Source organism: Phaenicophaeus curvirostris, chromosome 24 (genome assembly GCF_032191515.1).
Source record: "Phaenicophaeus curvirostris isolate KB17595 chromosome 24, BPBGC_Pcur_1.0, whole genome shotgun sequence".
Taxonomy (NCBI): domain Eukaryota; kingdom Metazoa; phylum Chordata; class Aves; order Cuculiformes; family Cuculidae; genus Phaenicophaeus; species Phaenicophaeus curvirostris.
Window position 1 is genome coordinate 5,900,699 of NC_091415.1, and position 23,168 is coordinate 5,923,866.

The 23,168-nt window shown below is 54.2% G+C and overlaps 1 protein-coding gene across 1 annotated transcript in view; it reads left to right on the forward strand.

Annotated features, from left to right (window-relative positions):
- CACNA1S (calcium voltage-gated channel subunit alpha1 S) overlaps positions 1-23,168 on the forward strand; it is a 49,423-nt gene that overhangs the window by 17,354 nt on the left and 8,901 nt on the right. The window contains exons 8-33 of the mRNA XM_069875720.1: positions 1,180-1,328; positions 2,255-2,336; positions 2,866-3,026; positions 3,670-3,895; positions 4,467-4,674; positions 5,150-5,270; positions 5,762-5,876; positions 6,002-6,095; positions 6,858-6,927; positions 7,171-7,303; positions 7,580-7,709; positions 8,473-8,532; positions 9,939-10,045; positions 10,453-10,540; positions 10,804-10,911; positions 12,242-12,294; positions 12,842-12,988; positions 13,241-13,442; positions 14,756-14,914; positions 15,260-15,370; positions 15,877-15,960; positions 19,011-19,067; positions 20,956-21,084; positions 21,686-21,751; positions 22,256-22,347; positions 22,829-22,988. Coding sequence (XP_069731821.1) covers positions 1,180-1,328; positions 2,255-2,336; positions 2,866-3,026; positions 3,670-3,895; positions 4,467-4,674; positions 5,150-5,270; positions 5,762-5,876; positions 6,002-6,095; positions 6,858-6,927; positions 7,171-7,303; positions 7,580-7,709; positions 8,473-8,532; positions 9,939-10,045; positions 10,453-10,540; positions 10,804-10,911; positions 12,242-12,294; positions 12,842-12,988; positions 13,241-13,442; positions 14,756-14,914; positions 15,260-15,370; positions 15,877-15,960; positions 19,011-19,067; positions 20,956-21,084; positions 21,686-21,751; positions 22,256-22,347; positions 22,829-22,988 — 3,112 coding nt within the window. The remainder of the gene's footprint in view (positions 1-1,179; positions 1,329-2,254; positions 2,337-2,865; positions 3,027-3,669; positions 3,896-4,466; positions 4,675-5,149; positions 5,271-5,761; positions 5,877-6,001; positions 6,096-6,857; positions 6,928-7,170; positions 7,304-7,579; positions 7,710-8,472; positions 8,533-9,938; positions 10,046-10,452; positions 10,541-10,803; positions 10,912-12,241; positions 12,295-12,841; positions 12,989-13,240; positions 13,443-14,755; positions 14,915-15,259; positions 15,371-15,876; positions 15,961-19,010; positions 19,068-20,955; positions 21,085-21,685; positions 21,752-22,255; positions 22,348-22,828; positions 22,989-23,168) is intronic.

The following is a 23,168-nucleotide window of genomic DNA, read 5'->3' on the forward strand; positions in this document are numbered from 1 at the left end:
CGGTGATCGTAACTCTTCTATGCCAAATGACTCAATTAATGCTAATTCCCACAGCAGTTGCAGTTAAAGCTGCTCTGCATACAATATCTTTGGTGCAACGCTCAACCCACTCTGCATTGCCGTGGTGAGGCGTCAGCATCCTGATTCTGTTGCTGGGAACTGCATGTTGTCCTGTGGAGTGGTGGGGGTTCTTCTCCTCAGTTCTGTGCAGGCTCAGGGTCTTTTTTATATGTTTCAGTCCTGTGTATGCAAGTGGATCACACTCATAGTCTCTATTAATTCACAGGGTTAGTTATCCCCTAATTAGTTGGATTTGTTAGTCATCTTCTGTGGCAAGAACCATACAACTGCACAAGGTTAATGTAACTAAAACAAGCTCAAAACCACAGGACAGACCACAGACACCTAACCCTTGCATGAATTTGGTTGTAAAAGTGGGACAGTAGTTACTGGGTCCTAGAAAAGCTGCAGGCAGAGCAAAAGCTTCTGAAGTGTACTTGCAAATACAGCTAAAATATGCTTGAGATCAGGAAAATCCAGACAAAACCTGACAAGTCTGGAGGTTTAGTGTGTCTAATGATTGTTAAAATGTCTATGACCTAGTACTAACACGTGGCACCTCCAGGCTGGCTGGGTAGCAGATCTACAGCCTTGCCAGATTCCAGGAAAGAAAAGAAATCAATTTAAAAAAAATTAGAAGTGTGAGACCCACTGCACTGGCAGATCTGCCCTTTCCACGTTGCCATGAAAAGTGTCCTGTTTACTTGCTGTGTGATGATCTTACCTTCAGCTTTCTGCCCCCCCAAGATGAGTGAGACCCAACTTGCTCTAATCCTTAGCAAAGCTGGAGAACTCCCACAGCTCTCAACATCTAGCATTAAGTCCAACCACAGGTCTAGCACCTGTCCAACCACAGCACCGTACAGCAACGAGCTCCTGAAGGGCAGCGAGTGGTGGAGAAGAAACCCTGCCTGCCATCAGGCATCAGGCGATGGTGCCCCATGATCTCACATCATGGAACGGGGCCAAGAAAGAGGAAAATCACTAGTGGTAGCACTAGGTGGTAGGATATTTCGGGCTTTTATCTTTCTGCAAGGACTGGCCTGGCTCAGGATTGTAGTATCTGACCTCCACACCATCCTCTTCCTTAGTCTCACTCTGCTGTTTGCCTTATCCCAGCGAGTTCACCAAAGAGCGCGAGAAGGCCAAGTCACGGGGCACGTTTCAGAAGCTGCGGGAGAAGCAGCAGCTGGAGGAGGATCTGAAGGGCTACATGGACTGGATCACCCATGCTGAGGTCATGGACAGTGACCGGGCCAGGGGAGAAGGTACCAGCTTTGCTTGGTCAAAGACTCTTAGCATGAGGGTCGGGTACCTTACACTGACTGTCCTAGACAGGAAGCATTGAGACTTTCAGAGAAGTCATAAAGACTCATTTTCCTTGAAAACCTTGAAACAGAATGCTCTGACTTCTGCAGTGCCGTTTATTCTACTTTTTTTTCTTTCCTGCATAATTTTATTGAATCTGACCCAAACTTGCAATAACGTGGCCCTCGTGCTATACCTCAACCACTGTGTTTAATATTTGCAGAGCACTAGCAGGGCCTAGGTCTCCTTTGGCAAAATGCCCTTGGAATGGCCATGAGAGGCCATGAGGAGCACGTGAGCTGTTGTGTGCAGGGGCAGAGTGCAGGGTTACCAGCTTGCTCACTAACGTGCATGAATTTCTTACTATTGTTTGACAATTTCAAGAGATTAGAAGTGCTCAGGGAAGGAGGGGAATACACAAACACCTAGCCCAAGGCTCAGCAAGGCCACTGAGCTGCTATGCCACCTCGCCTAACTTTTGATGCGTGAAGCTGAGCAATATCTGTTTGCAAAGAGCATTGGGAAACACCTCTTCCACACCACGGTTGGTGCACTCGTTGTTCAACATTTCCTCAGACCACAACTGACTCCAGTTTCTCCGTGCTGGGAATGTCTTGCACTGAGCGAGCCTACATACACACTGCTGGCTCTGCAGGCTGCCTCTCTCCTCTGCTGCTGCCCTCACTGCTGGGCAGGCATTCCCAGTGCTTCCCACTTGGTTTGCACCCAACACTCAAAACCTTCTGCCCAAACTCTCCCTGAAATGGCATTTTTTGATTTCACTTCCAATGGGGAAGCTCTTCCTCATGTGCTCCTGGAAGAGGTTCCCTTCCCCACGTTCTTCCCAAGGGCTCCAAGGAAAGCCTGGATGTCATTCCTTCCTTAGGTATGCTGCCATCGGATGAAGGAGGGTCAGAGACAGAGAGCTTGTATGAAATTGAGGGCATGAACAAGTGGATTCTCTACTTGTAAGTTTGCACTAGTTGAACCATCTGCTGCTCTGCATGTGGGCTCGCAGGGTTTCCTGCTCACTGTCCTGGCTGGGTCAGGCTCTCCTGTCAGCCACCAGTTCATGGGGGAAAGCTGGGGGGTTGTGCCCAGGAGGAAATGCAAACATTGCAGTCAGCAAACATGGAATTTTCCTCTGGTACCAGCAAAAAGCCACTTCAAGGTGAACAACTTCTTCACTTTGGGACCAGGCTCCGAGCATCCTCTCATGGTCCATGCATGCCTTGTGATCTAGGAACAGGGCCTGGTGCAGCCAACCCAGTGGTGACCACAGGCTAAAAAAGAGCCAGGAGGTGTTTGTGTGAAGGAACCACAACGCCTGAGCGAATGCGCCAAGTGCCAGAGGCAGGGTTATGTTTCTCAGCACTTTTCAGGGAAGGTGCCTGAAGAAAAGGGATGGGTTGGCTTTGCTCTGCAGTTTGCACTCACAGCCCTGGGTAGGACAGGACCTGCTGCTGAGCTCTGCTGACCCTTTGCCCGTCTCTCTAGCCGTCAGTGGAGGCGTTGGAACCGAATGTTTCGTAGGAAGTGCAGGGATGTGGTGAAGTCCAAGTTCTTCTACTGGCTTGTCATCCTGCTGGTGGCACTGAATACCCTCTCCATCGCCTCGGAGCACCACTTCCAGCCCGAATGGCTGACTCAGGTGCAAGGTGAGCAAAGAGTCTGAGGAGGGAGAGGGAGGGCTCGGACACCTTGCTGCCCTGGAGACATGTGGGAGTTCTTCCTGTGCATACGCAGCCACTCCAGCATCTCTTAGACACGTGCAGATTTGCTCATGCACACAAGTGTGTGCATACACCATCCCCACTGCACTGTCACACGACTGCACGCTGAACACGTGTGGTATCCCCAAGGACGTGGTTTTGCATGGTGAACATGCACAGAGGGTGTACATTTGCTCTCGCACGTGCACAGCACACAAACACACGTTGCATGTGCTCAGGCAGCACAGCCACATGCACATCTACACGTGCAGCCATGCTCTCTGCACTCACCCACACGCAAACACACACAGACACGCAGCGTGCAGCTGTGCACACGCGTACACTGCTCAGCCACATGCACGCACACATCCACAGCCCAGTGCACGCACACACACTGCATGTATAAAGTACAAAGTTGCCTCCTCCTCACCCTCCTCTCTTCTGCGCTCCCTGAAAGACAGTATTTGCTGCAGCTGCAGCTCAGGGCTCGGTCAGCAGAAAAGGGAGGTGAGCAGCACCTCTTTCCTTTCCTGCTGCGCCCTGCTGAAGTAAGAGGTCCATGCTCTGATGGGCTGATCTCCTACCCCAGACAATGCCAACCGGGTGCTGCTAGCACTCTTTGTGGCTGAGATGATGCTGAAGATGTACGCGCTGGGCCTACGCCAATACTTCATGTCACTCTTCAACCGCTTCGACTGCTTTGTGGTGTGCGCGGGGATCTTGGAGACCATCCTGGTAGAGCTTGGCACCTTGTCACCCCTGGGCATCTCTGTACTGCGTTGCATCCGGCTCCTCCGCATCTTCAAGATCACCAGGTTGGGGAGGGATCTCTGTGGGTGCTGGTGGCTCATTGTCCCCAGGCATCACTGGCCTCGTCCCTGGGGAGGGCTGCAGCCAGAGCTGAGCTGGTAGCTCCTGGATGGAGGAACAAGGCCAAGCTGGGGATTTCTGTCTCCAGGACATGGTCTGGGAGTGGCAAGAAGGAGAGAGCAGGGCTTGCTGGAAGTTCCTGAGGTCCTTCCCTTGCTCTGGGTTCTAGGTTGTTGTAAATGGGGGTGCTGTGGGCCAGGACTCCTGGCTTCTCTTTCTGGCACCAAGTTGCTGTGTGTTCATCCCCCTTCCTCATCCCGCTTCTGGTGTCTGGAGCAGGCAGCAGGGTGTCTTGCCTGTCACACCATGCCTGGAGCTTCATTTCCACCCCCTGGGGCACGGCTGGAGCAGTCCCAGTGCCCAGCTTTTGAGCGGTGCTGGTTCCAAACCCCCCCTTGCTGGCCTGACAACACATCCCCCTGTACCAGGTGGTCTGTTCCCTGCTCTTACCTTGTCCTGCCCAAAGCCTTCCCCACTCTTTTGCCTCCTGCACGCTCCTGTCTCTCCTGTCCCCAGGTACTGGACATCTCTGAGCAACCTGGTGGCCTCCCTACTCAACTCAGTCCGCTCCATTGCCTCTCTGCTCCTCCTCCTCTTCCTCTTCATCATTGTCTTTGCGCTGCTGGGCATGCAGCTCTTCGGGGGCAAGTTTGACTTCGAGGACATGGAAGTGCGGCGCAGCACATTTGACAACTTTCCCCAAGCCCTCATCAGTGTCTTCCAGGTACGGGGCTGCGGGAAGGGCCACAGGGGACTGGGGGACTGCGTGCTGGGAGTCACTGGGCCTGTGGGTCTCTGGACAAGAGCTGGGGCTCAGAGCAATGTGGGTTGGTGGGAGGTGAAGTCACTTTGAGGCAGGAGCAGGGAGATGCAGTTGGGGTCACAAGGAGAAGTGCAGGTTCAGGGCTGAGCAGGAGGTGGGGTTGGCTGTGGGGCTGTAGGAGCTGTAAATGGGGGAAATCAGGAGGTCATAAAGGTTCTGTGATACCCTGGGCTAAATTAAGGTGAAATGACACCAAACAACCAAGAAAAGTTTTATTTGATATCACACAACCTTTACACCACCCTAATTTCCCTTATTTGAGTCGTACTAGCTGTGAGGGCTTGGGGCTGGAGCCAGGAAGGTGGGACTGAGCTGTGGGGTTCTGCTGTGCTCTGCTGGGGCAGCTCGCGAGTCCCTGTTTCTGCTCTGCTCCCAGATTCTGACCGGAGAGGACTGGAATTCAATCATGTACGATGGGATCATGGCCTACGGGGGCCCATCCTTTCCCGGCATGCTGGTCTGCATCTACTTCATCATCCTCTTTGTCTGCGGGAACTGTATCCTCCGCCTGCCAAGCCAGACCCAGGGTCCCCACACCCAGCCCCGTGGCATCAGCTACATAGGACTGTGAAGGGAGCCAAGGAGAGGGGAAGAGGGGCTTTCTAAAGCTTTTCAGTGCTTACCTCAAGCCTTTTGGTTCTGGACAACAGGGGAACTAACCACAGGCTTCAGGGCTTGCATTAGCGATGCCTGGGATCTGGGGTCTGGAGTCTGGAGGAAAACAAACCATGGGGCAGAGCTGGATCACCAGCAAGCAGGGATTCAGCCGTCAGTCAGTGCAGTAACAAGTCTAGGCTGGAAGCACTGAGCTAAAGCAGAGAGAGGGCAGCCAACCCAGAGCTCAGTACTCATGAGGATGATGATCTCGAGGTTATCTTAAGGGCTCAACTACAGGAAGGTTTCTCAGGGCACCCTGAAAACCATGGGCAGTCATGGCCACGTCTTCCAAACAGAAAACAAGTTCATGTCCTTAGCACTGTCCTTCCAGATATCCTCCTCAATGTCTTCCTGGCCATCGCAGTTGATAACCTGGCTGAGGCTGAGAGCCTGACCTTAGCCCAGAAGGCCAAAGCAGAGGAACGCAAGCGTCGGAAGATGTCCAGGTGAGTGTTGTAGTGCCTGCCAGTGGGAGCTCCCAAGGCAGGTGCTTTGGTGTGAGGGGGCAGAACAGCATCGCCCATGGCCCTGCCTGGAGTTCAGTTCCTGCTCTCCCCTCCTCTCCACTCAGAGCTTACCCAGAGAAGTCTGAAGATGAGAAGCAGATGCTGGCCAAGAAACTCGAGCAGAAAGCGAAGGGAGAAGGGATTCCTACAACAGCCAAGGTCAGTGCTGGTAGGGCTGGGCCTTGGGGAGCTCCTGGTGAGGGACCAGACTCCTCCTCTGCCAGCCAGGACTGATATAGGCTTGGAGCCAGCCTAGGTCCGGGCTCTTTGTTGCCAGAATCACTCCTCACTTTAGCATCCTCTGGTGATGGGTGCTCTTTGGGCCCAGGCAGGTTAAACAGGACCATTGCTGGGGATACTTTTCCTATGATTAATTTCCTTGGCCATAGCCAGTTGTCAGGGTTTGAGGCGGACTGGTGCACAACAGTGTGGAGGGGAGCAGAGCAGATCAGCAGGATCCCAGACAGCCTTTATGTCTACACCAGCACAACCTGTATGCAAGCCTCTCTATTCAGATGTGCTGACTTCGTGCTGAACTGCCTTTCATAAGCATCTCACCAGCGGCTACTTCCCTACCCACTTCCCAGAGACGTCCCATGGGAACTCACCTAGGAGTCACCCCATGTCTTGTCCCACCTGTGGTATAGGTGCATGACCCCAGGCTCTTGCCCAGTGCATGTTCCCCTCGCCCATCCTCTTGATATTGCTCTTTGCTCACTTTGCAGCACCCCTGAGGTGTTGCCCCTCACTCTGCTCCCTTCTGAGCCAGGACTCCATGTTCTTGGTGCTGTACAAGCCAAATGCAGAGACCCTGCTTGCCCCACATGGCTTCCAAGATGACAGGGTCTGGCCACCATGCAACATTTGGCAGTAACACTGACACATGCAGCTGCATGTCCTCCTCTCTGTCTCTTTTTTTAGTTAAAAGTGGATGAATTTGAATCCAACGTCAATGAGATCAAAGACCCCTACCCTTCTGCAGACTTCCCAGGTAAGACTTGACCCTGGCAGGGCAGCAGGAAAGCCGAGGAGGCACTGCAGAGGGATTGTTCCAGAACCCTGGCTGTGTGCGGAGTGGAAGAAGTGGTGACCTTCTGCCAGACTCTGGGTGCTGTGCCCTTCTGGCACAAATCCCAGATCAGGATCACAGGATCAGAAGATTGTTCATAAGGTCACATTTCCTGTTCCTCTCTGGATAATTCTTTCCTTTCCCCCTGTCATGGTCACTCCACAGGTGATGATGAAGAAGATGAGCCTGAAATCCCCTTGAGTCCTCGTCCACGACCCCTCGCAGAGCTACAGCTGAAAGAGAAGGCTGTTCCAATGCCTGAAGCCAGCTCCTTCTTCATCTTCAGCCCAACCAACAAGTAGGCACTGACCCTTCTCCCAGTTTTGTGGAGCCAGGATTGGCCCAGGTACCTCTGGCACTCACCCTTCCCAGTGGGGTCCTGTTTGTGGGTAACAGCCAGCTCAGAAGGAAGCCAGCTCACTGGGAAAAGTCTGTGTGAAAGGGCAGGCAGAGACATCCCTTCATGCTTTCCTGTCCTTGAGGTTTCACCATAACCCTCTTCCAGGTTTCCATGGCCCTATCTGATGTCTCTCTGGCTGCTTGCAGGATCTCATGCTCTTTCTGTCCCTGGCAGGTTTCGGGTCCTATGCCACAGAATTGTCAATGCCACCTGGTTTACCAACTTCATCCTGCTCTTCATTCTGCTCAGCAGCATCTCACTGGCAGCCGAGGATCCCATCCGAGCTGAGTCCTTCCGCAACCAGGTGCCCATGTACCTGTGGAGGGTTGGGAAGGGTAGGGGAGACCTCATGGAGTCCCACAGTTCCTCAGTGAGCAGAGCCTTGCTCGCCAGATGTCAAGCCTCAGCAGGCAGCTGTAATTTCATCCCTGAGTCCGGGAGGGCAACACTCTGGGAGGAAAGGCTGGTTGTGTTTCCATTCAGGGCACAGCTGGGACAAGTTTTCACTGCTCCGTGTCCCAGTTTACTTCTGGGTGAAAAGATTGACCTGACAGGATGTGTGAGATCGGTTCAAGGCTGTGGTGGCTTGTCAGGGATAGAGTCATCCTATGACATAGCAAACTGGATCACTGATGTGTGCAGCACCCTGAAACGCTGTTGGCGTGGAGCAATGGTAGCCACAGGTCTAGCCACATGAGGCACAGATGGTTCTGTATGTGTGCAATGCCTGGCAGGGACTGGGGGGTCTCACATGAGACGACTTGCCAGGGCACTCAGTGTTTTTGGGATCGAGTGCTTTCAGTAGAATCAGGTCAAGCCTCACTTACTTGGAAACTGTGAGCTTGATCCCAGGCTGCAGGTTGGATCATGCACTGGGGAAAATCAGCAAAGCTGAGGGAAGGTCAGGAGTCTTCTTGGCACTGGTTTTGCAGGCTCTGTTGAGCTAGATGGACTTGCCAGTCCACCCAGTGGAAGGAAAACTACAATGACAGGATGTTTAAATACACTGGAGCGTTTATTTCCCATGCCACCCAAATCTCATCCAGTTCTGATGTTTCTGTTCCTAGGTTCTTGGATACTTTGACATTGCTTTCACCTCTGTCTTCACAGTCGAAATTGCCTTGAAGGTAAGTCCGTCTGTCTCATGGTTCCGGCCATGCACATGACCCAGCATATGGACATTTAGGCTGGACATTAGGAAAAAATCTTTCACAGAAAGGGTCATTGGGCACTGGCAGAGGCTGCCCAGGGAGGGGGTTGAGTCACCTTCCCTGGAGGGGTTTAGGGGACGGGTGGACGAGGTGCTGAGTGACATGGTTTAGTGATTGATGGGAATGGTTGGACTCGATGATCCTGTGGGTCTTTTCCAGCCTGGTGATTCTATGATTCTATGGCTCTAGACTGTTCTGGCCATGGGCACTCAAGCTCTTTGGGCACAAGCTTGAGGACCCAGACAGGAGAAGCTGCCAACTGATCCCCAGAGTTCATGAAGTCTAGTGGTGGGTGACCTGCCCCAGAGGCCACATGTCCCCTTCAGTGAGGTCAAGCCAGCCGTGCTGTGACACTGAGACAGATGGGCCATGGCATCTTGGGTTGTATCAGAAACAGCATGACCAGCAGGTCCAGGGATGTTCTTCTCCCTCTGGACTCGGCACTGGTGAGACCAAACCTCGAATCCTGTGTTCAGTTCTGGGCCCCTCACCACAAGAAGGATGTTGAGGCTCTGGAGCGAGTCCAGAGAAGAGCAACAAAGCTGGTGAGGGGGCTGGAGAACAGGCCTGATGAGGAACGGCTGAGAGAGCTGGGGGTGTTTAGCCTGGAGAAGAGGAGGCTGAGGGGAGACCTCATTGCTCTCTCCAACTCCCTGAAAGGAGGTTGTGGAGAGGAGGGAGCTGGGCTCTTCTCCCAAGGGACAGGGGACAGGACGAGAGGGAATGGCCTCAAGCTGCCCCAGGGGAGGTTCAGGCTGGACATTAGGAAAAAATTTTCACGGAAAGGGTGATTGGGCACTGGCAGAGGCTGCCCAGGGAGGGGGTTGAGTCACCTTCCCTGGAGGGGTTTAAGGGACGGGTGGATGAGGTGCTGAGGGACATGGTTTAGTGTTTGATGGGAATGGTTGGACTCGATGATCCGGTGGGTCTCTTCTAATGTGGTGATTCTATGATTCTGTGATTTTTGTTCTGATGTGCGTTAGGAAAAATTTTGACAAAGAGAAAACAATGGAAATCCGTGGACTAAAAAGAGTAGTTCAAGCAGGTGCTGCATGTTGTTCCCACTCCAAGTCTCTTCACTCTTTTCCTCTTTAATTTACTGAATGACTGGGAAGTGGTTTGTCTCCAGCCAGTACAACATGGAGGGTTTCCAGCTTGAGTCAGCTTCCTGCCCAGCTGAGAGGTAGAGGTCTGAGCAGGATAGGGTCCCCAGGTGATGGAGCTTTGTGAAGCCCCTTGTGCCTTGTCTACCCCAGGGCTGTGGAGGGACTGTTCCCCTTGAGCCCTTCTTGACCTCTCTCCTACCTCTTTCTGCCTCCCAGATGACAACCTATGGTGCTTTCCTGCACAAAGGCTCCTTCTGCAGGAACTCTTTCAATATCCTTGACTTGCTGGTGGTTGCTGTCTCCCTCATCTCCAGGGGAATCGAGTAAGCACCTCCACACTTTACATGGTGGGCACTGGTCTGTTTAACTTTGAGGGCAGCTGGAGTGCTGCAGCTCTCTGTGCTGGAAGGAGCCAAGGGCTGGGCATTAGCCTGTGTGTTAGAGTTCACAAAATCATGCTTGGAGGGACAGGGCATGGAAAACTGGGAGACAGGGATGCAAACTCTTGAGTGTTGAAGGTGAAGATCTGGGTAGGAATTCAATTTTGGAGCTGCCTTCTCTGGCTGCCAGCGCCCCTTGGCCTTGTGTGGGGTGATGGCTTAGTGACATCCACATGTCTCTGCCATCCCTTGCCCCTCATCCCTGTTCCCAACCTGGCCTCCATGGCTGCTCAGTGGGGCTGTGCCCCAGCAGGGGAATCTCCCCGCCTCAGCTCTGCCTTCCTCCTCAGGTCTAGTGCCATCTCAGTGGTGAAGATCCTCCGGGTGCTGAGGGTGCTGAGGCCTCTGCGAGCCATCAACAGGGCAAAAGGGCTGAAGGTAAGAAGGAAGCTAGGGCTGGGGGTCTTCGACCTGTGGGAGTCCTCATGGGAGGTTGTGTGGCAGGCATCATGCCCTGTGGGGTCTGTGGGACCAGGAACCCCGTTCCTACTCCCTGTCTGTGGAAGAAGTCTGCCCATCTCACTGCTCTTGGCAGGCTCATGCTCTTCCCAGGGTCCGTCCCTGCAGTGCGAGGGTGTGGGATGTGTGCTGGGGGCATGCCCCATCCCTGCTCATGTGTGCACTGTCCTTGGCCTCTGCAGCACGTGGTCCAGTGCGTGTTTGTGGCAATCAAGACCATCGGAAACATTGTGGTTGTCACGACGTTGCTGCAGTTCATGTTTGCCTGCATCGGGGTCCAGCTTTTCAAGGTGAGAGGTGTCTCAGGTGGACAGGAGATATGTTCTGCTCCGGCACATCCTGGGCAGGCTCTTGTAGTCATTGCCCTTGGGCACGGCATCTCCCAGTGTTGAGGTCAGCACAGGCTGTACTCTTTGTGCTCTGCAGGATGACCTGCCTTCATCAGGCTGCCCAGCAGGAGAGCCTGCAATGGGAATAAAACACCCAGGACACTGTCAGGGCCAGACAGTGCATGTAAATCCTGTGTTCAGTTCTGGGCCCCTCACCACAAGAAGGATGTTGAGGCTCTGGAGCGAGTCCAGAGAAGAGCAACGAAGCTGGTGAGGGGGCTGGAGAACAGGCGTTATGAGGAGCGGCTGAGAGAGCTGGGGGTGTTTAGCCTGGAGCAGAGGAGGCTGAGGGGAGACCTCATTGCTCTCTCCAACTCCCTGAAAGGAGGTTGTGGAGAGGAGGGAGCTGGGCTCTTCTCCCAAGTGACAGGGGACAGGACGAGAGTGAATGGCCTCAAGCTCCGCCAGGGGAGGTTCAGGCTGGACATTAGGAAAAAAATTTTCCCGGAAAGGGTCATTGGGCACTGGCAGAGGCTGCCCAGGGAGGGGGTTGAGTCACCATCCCTGGAGGGGTTTAAGGGACGGATGGACGAGGTGCTAAGGGACATGGTTTAGTGATTGATGGGAATGGTTGGACTCGATGATCTGCTGGGTCTCTTCCAACCTGGTTATTCTATGATTCTAAAGGGACCAGATTATCCCGCCCCGCTTAGTGCCTCAGTTTCCCCTTTCCAAGGCAGCAAGTACTTTTGACTTCCTCTGCACTTTGGATGCAAAGCGTTTCCCTTTCAGAGCACAACTGTTGCTCTCTGGGCCTTGGCTGCTCCATGGCCAAGCTGGATCTGGCTGAAGTCACCTTTGTTCTAATAATTGAGCTTAAATTCCCAGCCAAGGTGGGGAGAGTGTTCAGGGCACCCTGCAGACTGAGCAGACCTGACAGTATGCCTTAACTTTTAGTTAATTGTATGATTGCTACTTTCTTTCCTGTTTTCCAAATTGCTGCTTCCCAGACAGGAGGAGCTAGACAGGTCTCAGGTCAGGGCCCTGGAAGATTTGTTCCCATCACCAGGCAACGTTCCCTTGTCTCTGCCTGGGATTGACCCCAGGGTCCTTCGTGGCTCCTGAAACACCCTGTGAACTGGATTGTGTCCACAGGCAGAGGGGAAGCCAGTGGTGGTGTGAGGCCAGGGCTGGAGTCAGTGCGGAGGCAGGGTGGGGACAGACTGGGGAAAAGTCAAAATTGCCCAGGGCTTCTGAAGTCACAGCAATATCTGATCTCTTTTAAATGCAGGGCAAGTTCTATAGATGCACAGATCCATCCAAGATGACGGAGAAGGAGTGCAGGTAAGAGGTGACTGCAGCTCAGCCCCAGCTGGGCAGTGGCCAGGATGGGGAGGGTGTGTGTGACAGGGGCCACCTGTGCTCCTATGTGGGAATGCTGCATCCAAAAACAGGAGCTGAAGTCTTTTGCTGTTCTCCCTCACTCCGGGGTAGATCAGCAACAATCACAGGACTCCCCTCCCAGGGACTACAGAGCCCTGGGGAAGCGCCACAGTGGGTGAATCATAGAATCATAGAATCACCAGGTTGGGAAGGACCCATTGGATCATCGAGTCCAACCATTCCCATCAATCACTAACCCATGTCCCTCAGCACCTCGTCCATCCATCCCTTAAACCCCTCCAGGGAAGGTGACTCAACCCCCTCCCTGGGCAGCCTCTGCCACTGCCCAATGACCCTTTCCCTGAAAAATTTTTTCCTAATGTCCAGCCTGACCCTCCCCTGGTGGAGCTTGAGGCCATTTCCTCTAGTCCTGTCCCCTGTCACTTGGGAGAAGAGGGTGGGCTGAAGGGGCCCCTGCCTGATGAACCTCACAGCTCTTCTGCTGCAGGGGTTATTTCATCGACTACGTGGATGGGGACCCTACGCAGATTGAGCTACAGGAGCGAGTCTGGTTTCACAGCAGCTTCCACTTCAACAATGTCTTCTCAGCCATGATGTCACTTTTCACTGTCTCCACGTTCGAGGGCTGGCCAGAGTGAGTCTTGGCCATGTGTGGGGCTAGCTGAGGGATGGGGCTGTGCTGGGAGCAGGTAAATAAATGTAAAGAAAAGAGCTGCCCAGGCTGAGGGGCAGGGCTGTGGCTATGGAGCAGACAAGGTCAGCCCACCAGCCCTGTCCCACTGTTGTTGGATTTGGGATGCCTCCAGAGCTCACTGTAACCTTCAAGAAGAGAGATTGTATTTTCTGTCTCATTAGGAACTCTTCTGCCTCACTTTCTCTCTTGCAGGCTTCTCTACAAGGCCATTGACACTAATGCTGAGGATAGAGGCCCTATCTACAACTACCGGGTGGAGATTGCAATGTTCTTCATCATCTACATCATCCTCATTGCCTTCTTCATGATGAATATCTTTGTGGGCTTTGTCATTGTCACCTTCCAGGAGCAGGGGGAAAGCGAGTACAAGAACTGTGAGCTGAACAAGAACCAGGTAATGGGACGGGAAAAGGCAAGGTGGACCAGCCCTACGTCTGACACTGCTGGCACTGCCTGGTTTGGATCAGCCTTTAGCAGTGGTGCAGATGAGTGGAACCTACCCCGGGTCTGTTTGCCTTCCAAGGGGAGGGCAGTGGACCAGAACCAGTGAGGGGGCTTTCTAGTGCAGGCAGTGTGCCCAGAATGAGCTGGAGCAGAGGGTTGTGCCCTGTTCTGGGCTCCCCAGTACGAAAATGTTGTGGAAATACTGGGGTGAGTCCAGCAAAGGACCACTCGGATGACCGAGGGTCTGGAGCATCTGTCATGTGCAGAGAGACTGAGAGCTGAGTTTGGTTGGTATCGGTAAGAGAAAGTTCATGGGGATCTGTGTGTGTAAATACCTGATGGGAGAGTATAAAGGGGATGGAGCCAGGCTCTTTTCAGTTATGCTCAGTGACAGGACAAAAGGCAATGGGCACGAACTGAAGAAAACAAGAAATTCCATTTAAACATACCCCCCACCCCCTTTTTTCTTTATGGAAGGGGTGGTCAAGTACTGGAACAGATTACCCAGAGAGGTTGTGAAGTCTCCATCTGTGGAGGTATTCAAAACCCAACTAGGCACAGTGCTGGGTGAAAAGGTTTGGCTGGCCCTGCATTGACCAGACCATCTCCAGAGTCACCTTCTGCTGTCAGCCCTTCTGTGCTGCCATCATGCTGTGGTTCTAACTGGGGACATCGAGGTTGAAAGCAGCAGAAGTGCAACAGGCATTGACAGAGGACATGGCATGTGCTGGGGAGGACAGCTAGATGGTCCTGCTGGTCCACAGGAGATGCTGATGTGCTCTTGTGCTGAGCAAGCCTGCAGGGACAGTGTGGGCACTTGGAGCTGGAGTGATGAGAGCAGCACATGAACCCAGCAGAGATGGCCCTGGGCTGCTCAGCATCCCTCAGGCGCAGAGAGAAAACGCAGTGCCCCCTTCACCCCTGGTTCACGTGATGTCTTCAGGCTGCTCTTGGCCAGTCCTGAGATACCCTTGGAAAAGTGCTGTGGGAAACAGGCAGGCTCAGGTCTGGAGGGCATGGGACAAGGACAGCCTGGCAATCTTTGGAGGCAAGCAGTGGCTTTGGAAACTTAGTCCCATGCAGTTTATTTGCAGAAAGCACAGCAGATACCTGAACTGTGGCGGTGCCTGGCCTGTGTTGCTGGGCTGAAAGGAAGGGAGGGAACCCACTTTGTGCCTGTGGGGACAGTGCTGCTGGTGGTGCTGCCCCTGTGCCGCTGCCCTGTGCCCCTCTGTGGTTTCACACCCACCCTCTCCTCCTCAGCGCCAGTGTGTGCAGTACGCACTGAAGGCTCGTCCACTGCGCCGTTACATCCCCAAGAACCCCTACCAGTACCAGATCTGGTACGTGGTCACCTCCTCCTACTTTGAGTACCTCATGTTCTTCCTGATCCTGCTGAACACCATCTGCCTGGGCATGCAGGTAAGGGGCACGGTGGCCACCGTGGCTGGTGGAGGGGTGTCCGTGGCAGCAGATGGGCTAGCTCAGCCCTGTCATCTCCAAGAGAACTTCTAGGGAGGAGGTTTTTTCTACACTGCAAAACTCACACTTTGTGCTCAGCACCACTGGGGATAGGGGCAAACTGGCATTGGTTGGATGTGGGGAGCCCAGAGAAGGGGCTCTACGGGGGAATTGTCCTTTTTGCTGACCATTGCTGAACCATAGGTCTGTGGGAGGGGAGTATCTGCATCCAGCACACATCTCTGAGCTCACAACAGAGGTTGGACCAGCCACAAGCTAATGTGGCTCTTTCTGCTTTCCACTTAGCATTACAACCAGTCTGCAGAAATGAACCACGTCTCAGACATCCTCAACGTAGCCTTCACTGTCCTCTTCACCCTGGAGATGATCCTCAAGCTCATGGCCTTTAAAGCTAAGGTGAGGGGAGGAGATGGTCTGGAGAGCAGGAGAGGGCCTCAGGCCAGCCTGGAGGAGTCCATTTATTCTGCATTTGTCTCCCAAGTACAAGTACCCCCAGGCCTATTACTCTGGAGAACTTCTCTTTGTGAGACCCTTGGGGACCCCCACGAACAGAACCTGAGTTTCTAGAACTACTCTTTGTCAGGGCTACCCTTGCTAGCCAAATACAACCCAACCCAACCCAGCTAAGCACTGTTCCCATCTTCAGGGTCACCTGTCACTGGTGGGGTCACAGCTCTAGATGCCTCAATCCATCCTCCTCATTTCACACCTTTACAAGACAGGACCAGATGACAGACCAGAGGTTCCAGGGTCTGATCTCCATCCCTTCTTCTGCCTCTCCGTGAGGTGCCAGGCATCACTGGTTATCCTTCCAGCACTCCTTTCTCTGGGCTCCAGCATCTCTTTACTCCTTGACTTAACCCTAGGATATTCACTCCTTTTCTCTGTCTCTTCCTTGGCAGGGCTACTTTGGGGACCCCTGGAACGTCTTTGACTTCCTCATAGTGATTGGCAGCATCATTGACGTCATCCTCAGTGAGATTGATGTAAGTGTCAGGCTGCTCGGACACAGGGGTGTCCCTGCAGAGCACTGCTGCCAGCATCCACCTGAGGCTGTGCCGTAGCACCTGCCCTGAGACAGGGATGCCAGTGTGATGCCCAGCTCTGCAGAGGGTTTGTATCCTCTTCTCTGCTTGGTTCTGAGGAGGAACAAGGATCGGCCCGTGGCATGAGTGTGTGGAGATCACAGCAAAGGCCCTGTGGACCTTAAAGCACTGTTTAACCATAGGAGACCATGCCCAGACAGCCAACATGTTACACTGCCTTCTCCCTTCCTACAAATCTGCGGGCACTGGGATCCTATAGGGGACAACCAGGAGCAGAACGACCTGTGTCAGCTTCTGCCCCACTCTCCCTACCTGTCTTCTCCACGCGCATGCCTGGACAGCCAGTGTGTCCAGCCTCAGATCAGTGCAGGTGGTAAGAAAAAGGCTTCCACAACTGCCTGTACCCACTGGACACTGCTGTCCCATGCCAGGGGACGTTTGGGCTCATCGCATTTCAAGGCATTTGCTTTGCGTGTGGCCCTTTACACAGCGATCTGCACATATACACAGACTGCCTGGATATGTGCACACGTGTATCTCTAGGCACTACGTCAGAAGCTCTGCACTATGTGAACTGTGTGGCTTTGTGGCTGTAGGCAGTGGCTACACGGTAAGCGCTTCGCTGGGAGCATTTTCAGAGCAGTGCTAGGAAGCCAGCGTGCCACTGCCTTTCATAGCACTGGAGCATCCACGCCCTGGGTCTAGCACTGAAAATGCCCCTCTGCATGGGGAGGGTATGTGCTGTGTTTTGCAGATATGATGATAATGCTGCAAACAGCTGTAGGATTGGGTAGAAGATAAATCAAGCCTCTCTAGTGACTTCACCTACTGCCTCCTCTCGGGAGCAGGGCTTGCCAGTTTTGGTCCACTGCAAGGCTGTGTCTGGCAGAGCCGCTGCCACTGCCACCCCTGGGCAGGGTGATCTTCAGCCATTCTCGGTGCTGGGGAGGACAGGGTGTTCAGGGACCCTTGGTGGCAGTCACTTTCTTCGCTGGAATGTGGTCCAGGGCTCAGAGCTAGAATGAGCAGATCATCCACCTTCCTCCCCTGTGACAGCAACACACTCCTCCCTGCACGGCCCTGCAGACCACTACTGCTGTCCTCTAGTATCTGGGCTTCTCAGCCTTGATGAGCTCCCACATTTCATGCCAGTGCCAGCAGCCTTCATCTGTCATGAGGTCCTTGGCCTCCCAGCTCTTTGCATCTGTGACCCAGTTTCCTCTTGTCTGTAGGGTATAATATCCTAAGGCGCTATGCCCTTCCCCATGCTGTTGTCACTCAGAAGCGAAGTTCCAAGGGTACTCAGGGCCCTGCACTGGGCAGAGATTTTCAGTCCCTGTGGAGCAGGAGATCAGGTCAATTTGCATGGGTGCCAAAGAAGTGCCGTGCTTAGCCATGGGGATGCCTAGAACCCCAGGTCGACGGCACTAGGAGGAGTCTGGTGCCCAGGCTGGGCTGGCTGGGACTGACCCCAGTGCTGTTCTCTTTGTGCTACAGCACAGCTGGCAGCAGCAGGGCTCTGCAGAACCCCAGGCAGGATTTCAAGAATGGTCCTATCACGCCTGAGCTTTCCTGGTCCTCTCCCCTAGTTCTGCATGCCAAGGTTTCCCCTCCCAGCATTGCCAAGCTTTTCCCAGCCATCTGGTGATGTGCAGTGGGATTAGGATTAGGAGGTGGATGGGAGGCAGCCTCACCTGCCCTTCCAATAAGTTTCCTCCCTGCTGAGAGGTCAATGCAAGGTGGTTCTATTGCCTCTGTTTCCCAGGAGCTTCTTGCAACCCCTGCACCCATCACAGATCACCTTGTCAGTGCAGGAAGACTTTGGGGACCTTAGGGAGGATGGACTTCACAAAACCATCCAGCACCATGGTGTAGGGGTGGCAGGTGACAACTTGCAGCCAAGCTGTTTGTGGTGGCACCCAGGCACACGACTCTGGTTTGGAAAGTCTATCCTCTCCTCCTCTCTCTTTCCATTTTGCTTCTTTTCTCCTCCCTCGTGTCTCCATGTGGGGCTGTCAGGGTGAGGCAGCAGGGAGAGCCGTGCTGTCAGGAGCCCTCTGTCTGTCACCACAGCCAGATTCTCCTGGGTGTTCAGTCACTGAGTTCCCTCACATCCCAGGAGGTCCTGAAGGCTCTGGGGCAGGAGGGATGGGGGTCCCTCTGCCAGCGCTACCCCATGCTCTGAAGTGTAGGGGGCTGGCAGTGTCCATACTTGTGTGTCCCTCCTGCCACTGCCTGTGCTGGAAGCTCAGCCCCATTGCAAGGGCCAACCCTCCCATCCTACCCAAAGTCTCATGTGATCCCTATAGCCCAGGTATGAGCTAGACCTGCGCAGGGGAGACTGAGCCACTTCACGAAGGGTCAGGTGTTGGTGTCTGCTGGGAAGGAGTTCCCCTGCCCTAGAGCTTCTCCGTGTCTCTGCCCTGGGTCTGACCTGGGGGTGTCCATGCAAGGCAGCAAAATTACACAACCTGAGATCTGCCCAAGATTTCCTGTCCCGTAGCCCCTGCCCTTGAGGTGTAGGTCACAACAGGTGAGGTGTGGTGGGGCACAGAAGTGGGTAAATCCCTTCCCAGAAAGGGTCACTGGGCACTGGCAGAGGCTGCCCAGGGAGGGGGTTGAGTCACCTTCCCTGGAGGGGTTTAAAGGATGGGAGGATGAGGTGCTGAGGGACATGGTTTAGTGATTGATGGGAATGGTTGGACTCGAAGATCAGGTGGGTCTTTTCCAACCTGGTTATTCTATGATTCTATGATCCTTGTGTTTCCATGGCCATCTATCTGCTTCCCCTGCCCTTCAAAAGTCACATCACCTTGTCCGTAAGCCCAAGTGGTGGTGGCTGCCTGTCCTTCCCCGGTGCTCCTCCTCTTGTCCCCAATTTCCATCTTACTCATTCTTCTGTGTCTGTGTCTTCTTCTTCAGCCACCTATTCCTCCCTCCCTCCCATTCCCACCTCACTTCTATCGCTCATTCTCTTGTTCTCTTGACAGACAGTTCTTGCATCCAGTGGTGGATTGTACTGCCTCGGCGGAGGCTGTGATGGCATTGTAAATATCAGCTGCACGTGCTTGTCGTGCTCTCTTTTCCCTTCTGCTGCCCATGGCCGTGCCAGCATGCCCGTGGCCAGCATCTGCATGTGTCCTGCATGTCCTGCATTGAGACACACCAGACCCAACTGCTCTCCCCTTGCTAACAGGGACATGGGGCAAGACATAACTTCATGAAGTTCCACAAGGCCAAGGGCAAGGTCAAGCTCCTGGGTCGGGGCAATCCCAAGTGCACATCCAGGCTGGGCAGAGAATGAATCGAGAGAAGCCCTGAGGAGAAGGACCTGGGGATGCTGGGGGATGAGAAGCTCCACATGAGCCAGAGAAGTGAAGTGCACTTGCAGCCCGGAAACCCAAACCGTGTCCTGGGCTGTAATCCAAATCCATGGGAACAGCAGGTTGAAGGAGGGAGGGGATTCTGCCCTTCTGCTCCACTCTGGTGAGACCCCACCTGGAACATTCAGTTCTGGAGCCCTCAGCACAGGAAGGACATGGAGCTGTTGGAGCAATTCCAGAGAAGGCTGAGACTACCATGGAGATGCAGTAGGGTGGAGGTGCCCCGGATTGTTCCATAGAAGTTCTTGTAGGAGCTTGGAGACTGGGGAGGGGTTGGCTGTTGCCTCTCATAGGCTGGAGCCTCTTCCCAGGGGTCCTAGGATGTTGGTGTGGAGGGCAAGCCGGCCTTGCTGGGCACTGCCCTGGTCCTGGCAGGGGGGACATGGTGCACCGGAGCTGATGAGGTGTTCCCGACCACTGTGCTTGCTAGGCAGGATCTGGGCATTAGGAGAATGAAAAGTAAAAGAAAGATGGATGGGGAGAGGAGCTGGTGTTTTCCAGTGCAGAACTGGAACTCAGAAATGCCAGACTGGGGAAGATGAAGCTGCTGGGAGGGGTGTTTAAAAGTGGTTTTCATTGCCCTGAGATAGCTGGGAGTGAGTGGGTGCAATGATGGGAATGAGGAGGATCCAGTGGCAGCAGTAAAGCTCTGGGTGGCTGGAGAAGCAGTGGGGAAGGTGTCCGAAGCAGTGATGGAGTCAGGATGGACGGTGCCAGCTGGAGACCATGAGAGTCTGCTCATGGTTCCTGGTGGCAGAGGCTGGAGCTGTGCCACGCTGCAGCAGCCAAGGGAGCTGGTGACTGAGCCCCCAGCATCTCCAACTGCCAACGTCCCAGGTGCTCCCAGACAAGACCTGGCCCTTTAAGCCTTGGAGCTGTGCCAGTTGGTGAACAGCCCTGGGACTTGGCTGTTTGCCCCTCCAAAGCTGGGCCTGCAGCCACTCGGAGGGGAGGCATCACCGCAGGTGGCAGCAGCCCCCACAGCCACCCTGTCCTTGGGTAGTCAGTCCCTCCTTTGGTTCATGAAAGCTCTGCCGGGACATTCTCAAAACAACCTTTCCTCGATTAAACAGCCATCATTAACCCTTCATGTGCCTGTTGCCTGGCCCACAGCTACTGTTACAAATAGGCTCTGAGGTAGAAGCATCCCATACGGTCAGGAGGGATCTGCGCCTGCCCTTGGGTGGCCCCATCTGGTGTGTGGGGAACTGACAGCTCTCCCAGCCTGCATTACAGCATGCCTTTCTCCCCGCAGTGTCCCGTCTCCTCAGCTAATGGGGTTGCTCTCATATCCATAAGCGAGCATCCCAAGTGGCTGAGGGAACAGAGATGTGAAACATTGGGGTGGGGAGGGGTGTTGGAAAGGGTGGAGGGAACGTGCTGACACATCCCCTTTGCAGTCTGGTCCTCCATGCAGGCAAGGGCTGTGGGGACCATGACTGATGCCTGGGAGGGAATCTTGTCACCCTTCTGCCCCAGGACCTGGTCCCCACCTTGTCTGCCTGGAGGCATCAGCACTTGCTGCCCTCCAAGTGTTGTGATCTGCCTGCAGGACCCTGATGACAACTCCCGCGTCTCCATCACTTTCTTCCGACTGTTCCGGGTGATGCGGCTGGTGAAGCTGCTGAGCCGGGGGGAAGGTGTCAGGACCCTCCTGTGGACCTTCATTAAGTCTTTCCAGGTAAAGAAGGAACAGCACTTCCCTCCCATGCCCTCGGCTGGTGGCAGGCTCCGATCCTCTGGCTAACTGGGCGAGCAGTCTGGCCTCACTGGGCAGAGCAGGAAAGCTCCAGTGCTGGCAGGCAGCTGGCCAGGGGCTTGTGATGTGCACGAGAACATTTCCTATGTGGGTGGGAAGATGTGGGGCATCTCCCTGGCTGAAACCACCACAGGTCAGAACTGGGTTGAAGCAAGCAGGCAGGGTCTGCCTGAGCCCAACAGCCCTGGTCCCAGCAAGGCTGGGCTCTGCATCAGGTAGGTAGCTCCAGACCGCACTGCAGCATCTCAGCACACAGCTTTCTCAGCCCTGGGAATCCCTGTGTTGTACTCGGCTTTTGTTCCAGCTGTAGGGACCCAGTGCTACCTTGGGGGTTGGTGTAAGCCTCCTGTGCATGAGAACTGGAGAGTGGGGCAGTGCGAGGGTGGTGAGAGGAACGGGTGGGACTTAGGTTGTCTCCTCCCAACACAGAGGCCTGGATGCCAGCCTCACCAGGAGTTCCAGACCCTAGGTTGCTTTGATGCTGGGCTGGTGTCTCACACAAGCTGTGGTCCTTTTGTCACAGGCCCTGCCCTATGTAGCCCTGCTGATTGTGATGCTTTTTTTCATCTATGCTGTGATCGGGATGCAGGTAAGAGGCACAGGGGTGGGATTTGGTCTTAAACAGATGCCCTGAGCCTGATAATGTGTGGGGAGATGGGATGGAGAGGGACTAGGTCCTCTACCGGGCATTCCCTGGGGCTTTGCACATGAAGGGTACGTTTTACCCTGGTCTTCAAGGATGCTTACAGCCTCAGCAGCCCTCTCCTATCCCCAGGCTGCAGCCAGGGCGGCTGGGGCATTCAGCAAACAGCACTTTTGGAGTCAACAGCACAACCTCGGCATGGAGCCACCAGTGCTTGTTCAACAGATCTTGGCCCAGCTGAAGTGCAGCATAGGCAGGAGCATTTTCATCATAGGCAGGAATATCCAAGGAGTTCAGGAGCCTCAGAGCACTGACACCCTGATCCCAGTCTCTCTGGGGGACACCCAAAGCCAAGTAAACAAGAGGAATTGTTGCTTAGGGACAGAGCTGCTCTGGAGGGTGGTCAGTGCCTGAGAAAGGGTGCTGGGGACCTGACAATGTGACTTACAGATGTTTGGGAAGATTGCCATGGTGGACGGGACCCAGATCAACCGAAACAACAACTTCCAAACCTTTCCACAAGCTGTGCTGCTGCTCTTCAGGTAAGCCCTGTCTCAATGAGTGAACAACTCCAGAAAGGAGCTGGGCTCAGAGTTGGCATGGGAGCCCATCAGCTTGGAGTGAGGGAGGCTGGCATTTCTGTAGTTGATTTCTTTTTTGCCCTACAGAAGAATCTCTTGCAGCAGGGGAAGCATTTCAGGAGTGGCCGAGCTGCAGGAAAGAGAGACACTTTGGGGTTTCTATTCTGAATGTCACCTTCGCAGACTGGGTTTTAATTGGTGAATTGTGAGGAAACACAAGGGGAAGCAAGAGCTTGGCTCAAGGCTTTCCTTGACTCCAAAAACTTCACTTTGAAGCTTTCAATAGCAGTGTCATGACAGCAGCACAGCAAGCTCAGGATCCTGCCTGCTCCTTTCCCAGTGGTTCCCTGTTCCCCTGCGTGCTGGGCTGCCCGCAGCCCTCTCTGCCAAACCAGCTTGTGTCCAGGACGGGCAGAGACCAGCAGACATCCTCTGTCCCCAGGTGTGCGACCGGCGAGGCCTGGCAGGAGATCCTGCTGGACTGCAGCTATGGCAAACTCTGCGACCCCGAGTCCGACTATGCTGAGGGCGAGGAGTACACCTGTGGCACGGGCTTTGCCTACTTCTATTTCATCAGCTTCTACATGCTCTGCGCCTTCCTGGTATTCTGGGTCCCAAGGGGCTCTCTCTGGTACCCCCATCCTGACCCTGGACAGCCCCTGATGCTGAGTTACCCTTGCATCTCCTGGGGCTGAGCCCGCAGCACTCTCTTCCATGGGGTTTCTTCCCATCTACCCAGCCTTGCTGTAAGCCTGGCACCGCACTCCTGTGGGGCCCAGGAG